Source organism: Triticum dicoccoides, chromosome 3A (assembly GCF_002162155.2).
Source record: "Triticum dicoccoides isolate Atlit2015 ecotype Zavitan chromosome 3A, WEW_v2.0, whole genome shotgun sequence".
Taxonomy (NCBI): Eukaryota; Viridiplantae; Streptophyta; class Magnoliopsida; order Poales; family Poaceae; genus Triticum; species Triticum dicoccoides.
Window position 1 is genome coordinate 751,987,047 of NC_041384.1, and position 9,271 is coordinate 751,996,317.

Sequence of the window (9,271 nt, forward strand, 5' to 3'; positions counted from 1 at the left end):
ATATAGAGAGTGAAAAAGGAGGCAAACTCATTCTGCAACTTCTTAAGCTTTAGCTCCCCAGATTTATTATCTTACAGTAAAGTGAAAGATAATCAAAACAAGACTTTATAGATAATCAAAATAAGAACTCATTCTGGCGAATTTAAGGTCCTACTCTTATCATGAGCTGCAGGGACAAGTTCATGCCTACCATATGCACACGAAGGGTTTAAAAAACACGACATAATTACCTAAATTATGCAGGTGGAATTTCCAGTTTGCTCCATTACGTTAGTAGCCCTGCCCAATGAGAATTTGAGACATGCCAGCCACCAAGATCAGGAACAGGCAAATCACAGGGGAGACAAAGTGGGGTTGGGGAAGGAGGAGCTACTGCCTGTGAAGCAAGCTTGAAAATTTCCCCCTGGGGTAACCAAAGGCGAATAACTTCAGTGAGCGATCTCCAAAAGAGAGCCATTGTTAGTACTCCCTCCGTTCCAAATTACTCGTCGTAAAAATGGATGTATCTAGAACTAAAATACATCTAGATACATCCATACCTGTGACAAGTAATTTGGAATGGAGGGAGTAGAATATAAGGGTTGTGTACATGTAACTTCGGCATCCTTCCCTAATTCAGCTGCACATCAAGAAAAAATTCAGTCAAACAGAATGTTTAGAACTTCAGCATCATTTTCAGCCTAGAACTAAAAAGCAGCTAAATTTCATCGCTGATATCAATAGTGGTAGAGGCAAACTTATGTAATTCTGTCTACTAATGTAAAAATGAGCACAATTAAAGAAATCTTAGGTGTTCTTTTTCGATTCGTGCTTATTTACCCCTTGTATATGTGAGTTAAAATAAATACACAGCAAGCTAGTTCTACAGGTTTTTGGATAGCAGCGACTTATGTTTGCGCAGAGACTGATTTAAATGGGCTAATCCTGCCACCCAGAGGCCGAATTTGATGAACACATATGAAATAATAAACTCAGATTGCAAAAGGGGCTATATACAGAAGGGAGTACAAAATCAACCATCAGCCTACCAAGGTTCAGATAATGATAAAAAATACTAACATTGATACCCATGTCCCAAAGAAAAGAGAACGAATGCGAGCCATAAACAGAATTAGCAAGTTTGAGATGAAGAGGTGCAAATACTAAGCAGAGAATCTACTAAGGATGATATAGCTAAAGTGAAACCCTAATGTTTGGTGGTGCTAGTATCCATTTGGAAGACCAAACTTTAACTTAGCTTAGCTGGTTGATTGCATGAAGTAGCATCAGTATGTGTGTCTCAGAACTGTTACGCATCAATTATTGGAAGCCGCAACAACAATATAAGGGCTCAACTGAATCAGCTTCTATCGAACAAACTGACCTCGATTGGAACCTTGAGTTTTCCGGCACCGAGCAGAGCAGAGCAGATCTCAGTCACTCACCAGAAATCAAGACGAAATCGTGCGCACGCACGAGCGCACCTCGAATCGTAAGCCAAAGGATAAGGAAGCCCCCGATCAGATCGAAACCGAATGGACGGGCCCTGCCGTTCGGCAGCGCGCTAGCTCAGGGAGAGAGAGGCCGACGTCCCGACACATATATCAATACAGGAAGAAAAGGTTTGTTCTTGAATTTGAAATGCAACATTCAACTATTTAGTACAGTATAAGTATAACTGACAGAAATAAACGATTGCATTGGAGGAAATCCTAAGACTTAAATTTTGTATAACTCGTGCAACATTTTGCACTTTGCTACATCGTCCAATGAAGTTGTAATTCCTTGAAGCTGTAGAACTTCTACCAATACTCAGTACACAAATGTTTGGCTCAGACTAATTCCAACAAAACTGATATTGAACAACACAATGTTTCAGGAGAATAACGAACCTTTTGGTGCCTTCTTTGAACACTACAGTCTCGACTGTCCAGTGCTGCCACGTTGCCATGCTTGTTACAGAGCAATTGAACCTCTAGATGTTGGCTCTACAAAGAAATAACAGAAAGGCAAGATTGTAGATAAATAAACTCTATCAGTACAGAAGAAGCACTTGCTGAATACTGAACATGAGTAACACAAAGATACAATAGAAAATAATTACTGTTATCAGTGTATCATGTATGACCTGAGATGCCACTTTCATAATAAATATAGGAGATCCAGGAACTTCTCCTTGCACTTGCTTAAACAAGGCTCTGACCTCATCATCGTTGTGTACCTGTAAAACCATTTGGATGGCATAAAAATCATCTTTGGTTAATATACAATATTTGCAGAAAACTTGAGTTCATTTTGTATGGACAGTGGACATTTCCATGCAACTGTTTGGAAGTAGAGCATTCAATCTCACTATGGTAGAGTTGAATTAAAAATATTAAAAGAATATCAGCCTCCCTTATTCCTTTACAACCCCCACCCCATGATAAATTTTTGCCCAAAAACAAACATGTCATTATTCTGTTCTTAGTCTCAACTACGTACAGATTATTATACAACATTTCCACTGCCCTGCCCTGAACATTAGTACAAGAGACCCAAGTACAAATAAAGGACCTAAAATGTCCCTACAAATAAAACAAAATTACAAACTTGCACCTAGCACACATATATCCTACTTATCCGTACACAGTCTACAACTTATCCAGTAGACCCGCAAGGGCAAAAGGTACTTTACGTATTGAACTGAAATTAGGAGAAAAATGACTTGAAGGTACAACAGAAATCTGATTTGATCAGATTAATATGCAATAAATGCAAAGCATGCCTGCTCGAGTTGGATCAATGTCAAACTAAAAAAGCTCAAATCAAATGTATGTATCTGAAACATTAGAATTATCTCCAAATCATGCAGAAATTGAACTGTTCCATGTGAAATTCCTAAAAAAAAAACTCATTACCCTGCAAGTGGTGCTGCACTTGAGTGCATTCTCGAGTCATACAGATTCCTAGTTTCCTACTGCTACAAAGCTATAATAATCATTGGATTAGTGCAAGGAACAAAAGTGTAACGATGTGTAGTGGATTCAAGAAGTGGGAGGGAGGTGCAGGGGTTACCTTCTTGCAGGTCAACGGGGAGGCGAGGTAGTAGATGCAGTCAGTTCTCCGACCACGCCGCAGCTCCTCCTCGTCAACCGGCATGTGCGGCGACGGAATCCATCGCTGCAGTAGAGCGAGCAAGGCCGAGCAGCTGAATCAAAGGAAGCAACATAGGAATGAAGCGGAAGCACTTCTCCTTGACCTTGTCAAGCGGAAGCAACATAGGCATCCCATAGTAGCGACTCTTATAGTGGCATCCCAGATGGCCGCGCGGCGCACGCAAAGACGACGGCTAGCGGCGGCCAAGGAGCCGAGCGACAGGTCAACAGTCGACGAGAGGACAAAGTCGTGAAGACGAACTGACGAGCGACGAAGGCACACGACGAGATCTTTGATTTGTTTCAGAAGCAAAACAAGCGGCCGTGGCGCCGGGAATATCCTAGCGGACGCTCATTACGGCAGATTGTCGAGCGAACGCACACAGCCGAGCGACCTAGCGATCCAGATGGGCCGGCCCAACTACGCGCTACAGTATCCGGTTTTGGGTACTTTCTGGAAGGTTCCTGACCGTTTTTTTTTCTTTTTCTGTTTTTTTATTCTTTCTTTGTTTTTCTGTTTCTTTATTTCATTTTTTCAATTCCTTTTCTTCTCTTTCTATTTCCTTTTTGTTATTCAGAATTTCAAATTCCTTTCTGTTTCCTTTTTTTCTTCTTTTTCGTTTTTTCTGTTTTTTTCTTTCTTTGGTTTATTATTTCATTTTCTTTTTTTCTCTTTTTTTTCAAAATATTCAAATTTTGTTTGCCTTTCCGTAAAATGTTCAGTTTTTTTAAAATTGTTCTCAAAATTCGAAAATTGTACTCGTTACACAAAAAAGTACAAAATTTTGGAAATTAATATAATGTACCAGGCTTCAACTTTTTTGTTCAGGTTTCCAAAAAATGTTTGCGCTTCCAAATATATTCGGGATTTTTCAAATTTGTTCTCTGTTTCAAAATTTGTTCTCAATATTCAAAAAATGTTCGTGCTTCCAAATTTATTCTATGTTTCAAAATTTGTTCTCAAGATTCAAAAAAAATGTTCATGCTTTAAAAAAATCCGCGCTTCCAAACTTGTTCTCTGTTTCAAATTTTGTTCTCAAGATTAAAAAAATGTTCGTGCTTTAAAAAATGTGCATGTTCAAATTTTGTTCTCAAATTTCCGGGCTTAGAATTTTGTTCTCCGTTTCAAAATTTGTTCTTCAGATTAAAAAAATGTTCGTGCTTTAAAAAATGTTCATGTTCAAATTTTGTTCTCGATTTCAAAATTTTGTTCCCTAAATTCAAAAAACGTTCGGGATTTAAAATGTGTTCAGTTTATCAAAAATTTCTTCATGCCTTTTAGTTTCTCTTCTAGAATTTGGAAAGTGTTCGCTTTTTAAGAAACACCTTTTCAAAATAATTTTCGCATTAGGAATTTGAGAAAATGTTCGGGTCTCCATTACATTTAGCTCCGCACGCCATAGCAAACTAAGAAAGCTTGTCTATCGTGATGGTTATGCTCGTGCGTACAAAGATGGAGGTCCTTGGTTTGATCCCTCTCTCCAGATAAGTTTTATGGGATTTTTTCACTGCGTTGCGCCAATGGGCCGGCCCAGCTGGAGACGCGCCTGTGCGTCCGCTCGACAATTCGCCGCTGCGAGCGGCGCATAGGAGCTCTCGTGGCGCCGTGCCTTGCGTCTGGCTGGGGTGACCCTTCGCCATCGCTAGCTAGCTATCTGCAGGGCCGGCCCATCTCGTTTCTTTTCTCATGTATAATTTTTTTCATACCTATTTCTTGCTGGGCTATACTAATATGTATCCTACATCATGGGCCCCCTCCCGGCCTGGGCCCTGGGCCGTGCCTTGCGTCTGGCTGGGGTGACGCTTCGCCATCGCTAGCTAGCTATCTGCAGGGCCGGCCCATCTCGTTTCTTTTCTCATGTATAATTTTTTTCATACCTATTTCTTGCTGGGCTATACTAATATGTATCCTACATCATGGGCCCCTTCCCGGCCTGGGCCCTGGGCCGTCGCCCCTCCCGCCATACCCCAGGGCCGGCCCTGCTGACGCCTCACCGAATGTCGGCATTGTCGCCACCATCGGGAGCTCCTATATGGCGCTTAAGCGCCCATTCAGTCAACTGGCGCCTGCAGCAGCATCTTACTGGGCCAGCCCACGAGCGCGCAACGCCAGCGAACAAAAATTCCAAGAAAAAGTTGCACCGCACAGGATTCTTACTCACACCTATGCAGTCTAAACCAGCTCGGCTAACCACTAGAGATGCTAAGTACTGGTGGTGATTACTACCTCGGTAGTAATTAAGGACAATATGGGTTGCGCGGTTCCAAAAAAATGAGAGTTCACAGATTAAGAAAAGTTTGCGATTTTTTTTCGAAAAAAAAAAGGTTCACGTATTCATAGAAGTTCACAAAATAACGAAAAAGTTCACGGATTTGAAAAAGTTCAAGAAAATTGAATAAAGTTCAGTAATTTGAGAAAAAAGTTCATGAATTTGAAAACAATTTCATCAATGTTTTAAAAGAGTTCATCATATTGAAAAAAAGTTCATAGTTTTTAAAAAAAGTTCATAGTTTTTGAAAAAAAGTTCATCGGATTTTCCAATTCACGACCAACGTCACTGATGGGTGCTCTAGCTTGGATGGGCTATCTGTGACCGCCTTGGAGAGGCTATTATGTGTGAGTGGTGTTTTCAATCGTGTACTCCTAAAGTTCTAGCCCTTTCTAGAAAGGTAGTCTTGGCCAATGATTAGGCTACTTAATTGATGAAGAAAAATCGGTTTTGCTAAGTCTCGGCTAGCTAGCTGAAGCTGAGAAATAGTTATACCCCAATCACGCAGCTGACCGCCGGATCCCGAGAAAGTGATTTGTGTCGTTAAAGGCTCAATAGCGTGTGTGGGGTTGTGGGATGATGCGGCCCATTTCCTTTTTCCGTTGGCCTTATCATTTTTTGTTGTTTGATACTGCCTCAGCTATCAAAAAGTAAGGTTGCCCGTAATGGAAGCATCATAGGTAGAATCATGTATGCCAACTAAGCGTTTTTTATAAGGTGGCATAGAATTAAATGAAGAAAGGAATGCTTGAGTATCATATCAAGATACCGTATTATATTAAATGATATGCTACTTTGTGTCATGCATAGTAATAAATGTAGCCTTTTATGATACCAACATATGATACTATGCATTACGGATGTAGTATCATACACTAGTATATGGTACACCCCATTGCAACCAGCCTAATAGAACCATCGTTTGTGAAAATTTCTGGCCAACCGAGCCTTAGAGGCTACACTCTATAGCCACTCATCTCTCCTCACATGCATACTGTTTTCTTTGCTCTCTCTCTCTCTCTCTCTCTCTCTCTCTCTCTCTTCCCTTGCATGCATCAGCCTACCTTTCTCCTTTCTTGCTTTCTCTCAGCCTTTACACCCCAAGAGGCCGGCTCTTCTGTAGGTTACATAAGCTCCTGTGAGGCTATAGCTTTTAGTCTGAACTAAGCTCCGAGCCTATGTGGACCCGCGGGGCACTAGGTTGAGGCTACCCATTGGCCATGCCCTCAGCCATCCCTGTTTCTCATATGTGCGTGTGATTTTTCTTCAAGAAATGTTGTCATGTCATGTGTTTTTTCTATTGCAAGGCTGCTCAATTGTCCTATGTGGATGCTGATTTTCTGTTCACTTTACTGCAAATTAATTGCAAGGTTGTTCCAGATTGGTCGATAGTTAGTCGAGAGGCAGTTGCAAGGTTGTTCCAAGGTTGAATGGGTTGAACAAATTTACAGGCGCCTCGTAGTCGACAGAAACATCGTGACTCACCGACTGACACCTTCTCTTGACATCGCAAGGGTAATAATAAAGATTCTCTAGCAGCAACACCACCAAGAAGGGCCGATGTTGAAGCACCGCCTTCATCGGATCTAAACAACAAAGGTCATATCCTGGATTTTCACACCAAAGATACAAATTCAAGAATATCCAAGCAATGCCTTCAACAAGTAACGATGAAAAACTCCCTAATGTCAGGTATAACAAACTAGGGTTAGGCCTAGGGTTTTCACCTCGGAGCTCGAGACCATGTACTCAAGAAGCACCACCAAATTGAAGTTACCATGGTCTATTGCCACCACTTTCGGTGATCCCGGTAGTACATGTGTTGCACGATCTTCACATGAGATGGGACGCAAGTGAAGACAATGTCCGCACAAGCAGATGGCCTAGCCACAACATGTGTGAGTCGCCACCAAAGGCTCGGAACGACGAAGGTTGTCGTCGCACATGCAACGAATATTGATGAGAGAGGAAGGTTACACCGCTAAAATCTCTGTTTTGGACACTCTGGCAGAGTGGCAGTACCACACAGTCCACATGCTCTGATGTCCCCTCGATTGTGGGGAGGCATGTATGAGTACCTGGCTATGTACGTGATGGGACATCTTTTCTTTTTTTTTTTTTTGAGCATCAGTACAGACACAAGCGCTCATATATACGCGCATACACTCATCCCTATGAACGCACACACGCACACCCTACCCCTATGAGCACCTCCGAGAGACTGAGCCGGCATATCATCTTGAGATTTACGAAGTCACCGTAGGCGCCTCATCGTCGACGGGAACGTCTCCTCCCACTGAAAGCGCATCGCCGGAAATCCTGAAATAAATCCAGAAATAATGCGAGCACCAGGATTTGAACCCTGGTGGGTTGGGGATACCACTGTCCACCTAACCAACTCAACCACAGGTTGATTCGCGATGGGACATCTTTTCGGAAGAAGAAAAACTTGATGGACAGATGCATGCATGCATGCATATAGGGCGCCATAACTCTAAACTGAAACGGATAACAACACAAGTCGGATAATGACCAAACTCCTCTCTACGTATAGGTTGCGGAACGCAACAGGCTCCGGTCCCTATTTCTCTCGTGTTACTTAACACGTACGTACGCAACAACTTGATTAATTTGCGTCTTGCCGCATCGCAAGATCTCAGCGACCCGTTTCGATGACCAAGATTTTCAGGTACAGATCGATTGATCGATCGAAACAATCTTCCGCCCTTTTCTTCCCCCGGAAAAGACCCCAATCGAGTCATCCATGAAGCTTAGCTTCAAAGCTTCACCATGGATCCAATCCAAGCTTTTTCTTCTTCTTTGCAGGTGCAGCTACTATCGGTCGAAGCAACCCGAGGAGGACGAAGAATCGGCGGCGGGGGAGTACGAGGACGTGGATCTCGAGGACGGCCAAGGCCAGCATGGAGGCAGCGGCGAGAAGCCGGAATCCGGCGGCAGCGTGGACTCTGATGGGCCGCTCACAATCGACGTCGTCGGTACCATTCTCATCGGCATCTCCTTCATAATGGTAGGCTGCTTCTTCCTGGGTGGCTCCTACCTCCAGGCCGGCCTGACGGGGGCGGACGTCGCCCTCCTGGTCATCACCGGTGCCTTGTTGCTCGCCGTCGGGGCCGCCGGTTTGGCCGGTCTCGCCTTGCGAGGCTACACTGTCTCCTCGTGGTTTAGGGTTTCTGATTGAGATATATTTTCATCCTGTGCTTACTTTATTTATTGTCTCCAATGGATCCAGAGTGGATCGATCTGTTATTATATATCATCTTTGTAGTTAATTGTGTTAGCTACCGGCTGTTTTATTCAAATTTACTAATAGTTGTAGATTTGAACTATTCTGAGTGATTGAAGTGATGAAATATGCGATGAAATGATCCGACTTATGAATGTGCGATTGCTGTGAATGATACATCAAAGCTGTCATGAATGAATGTGTGATTGCTACGATGAGTTCTGAATGAGCGCGTCACAAGGAGTAAGTTGGTTTATCATCATCTAAGTCGGAGCTATTTCTTCACTGTCTCTCGTGGTCGACTATTTGGCATAGGGCAATGCAATCTTCTCGTAGTTGATGCGGTAAGGGCCCTGTCGATGGTTGTTTGTGGTGAAGCCGGAGTATGCTTCTGAGAGCATCTCCAACAGCCGCGCTAAACTAGCGCCGCGCCGCAAATTAGGCCGTTTTAGCGCGCGCGCAACCAGGCGGGTTGCTCCAGCGGGCGCGCAAAAACGGCGCGCGCGCTATAACGGGTTGGGCGCGCGGTCAAAAACACTTAGCTGCGTGGTGTATTTCGGGCGCCCGCTGCAGCGCGCGGCATACTCCAGCGCTCGCGCCCGCACTTCCTCTCCCACTTCCATCCCACGTCCGGCCGCGCC

General features: G+C 43.4%; 1 protein-coding gene across 2 annotated transcripts; it reads right to left on the bottom strand.

Moving 5' to 3' along the window:
* Positions 1–1,356: 1,356 nt before the first annotated feature.
* Positions 1,357–3,212, bottom strand: LOC119270693 (acetyl-CoA carboxylase 1-like). 2 transcript variants are annotated; one of them, XM_037552735.1, is made up of 4 exons: positions 3,037–3,212; positions 2,108–2,200; positions 1,872–1,967; positions 1,357–1,770 (listed from the first exon to the last, which is right to left on the bottom strand). In XM_037552735.1, exons 1-4 carry the CDS (start codon positions 3,118–3,120, stop codon positions 1,699–1,701), a joined length of 345 nt encoding a protein of 114 aa, XP_037408632.1. In that variant the 5' UTR covers positions 3,121–3,212; the 3' UTR covers positions 1,357–1,698. The 2 variants fall into 2 exon arrangements, with proteins under 2 accessions (XP_037408632.1, XP_037408634.1); XM_037552737.1 differs by having other exon boundaries at positions 1,357–1,781.
* Positions 3,213–9,271: the final 6,059 nt, after the last annotated feature.

What these genes read in the sequence shown, in the direction of transcription:
- LOC119270693 (XM_037552735.1), bottom strand. Translation starts at nt 3,120, where the DNA reads ATGCCGGTTGACGAGGAGGAGCTGCGGCGTGGTCGGAGAACTGACTGC. An exon ending in CCCCGTTGACCTGCAAGAAG is followed by an intron (nt 2,201 to 3,036) that starts GTAACCCCTGCA and finishes ATGGTTTTACAG; the next exon opens with GTACACAACGATGATGAGGT. An exon ending in TTCAAAGAAGGCACCAAAAG is followed by an intron (nt 1,771 to 1,871) that starts GTTCGTTATTCT and finishes GAAGTTCTACAG; the next exon opens with CTTCAAGGAATTACAACTTC.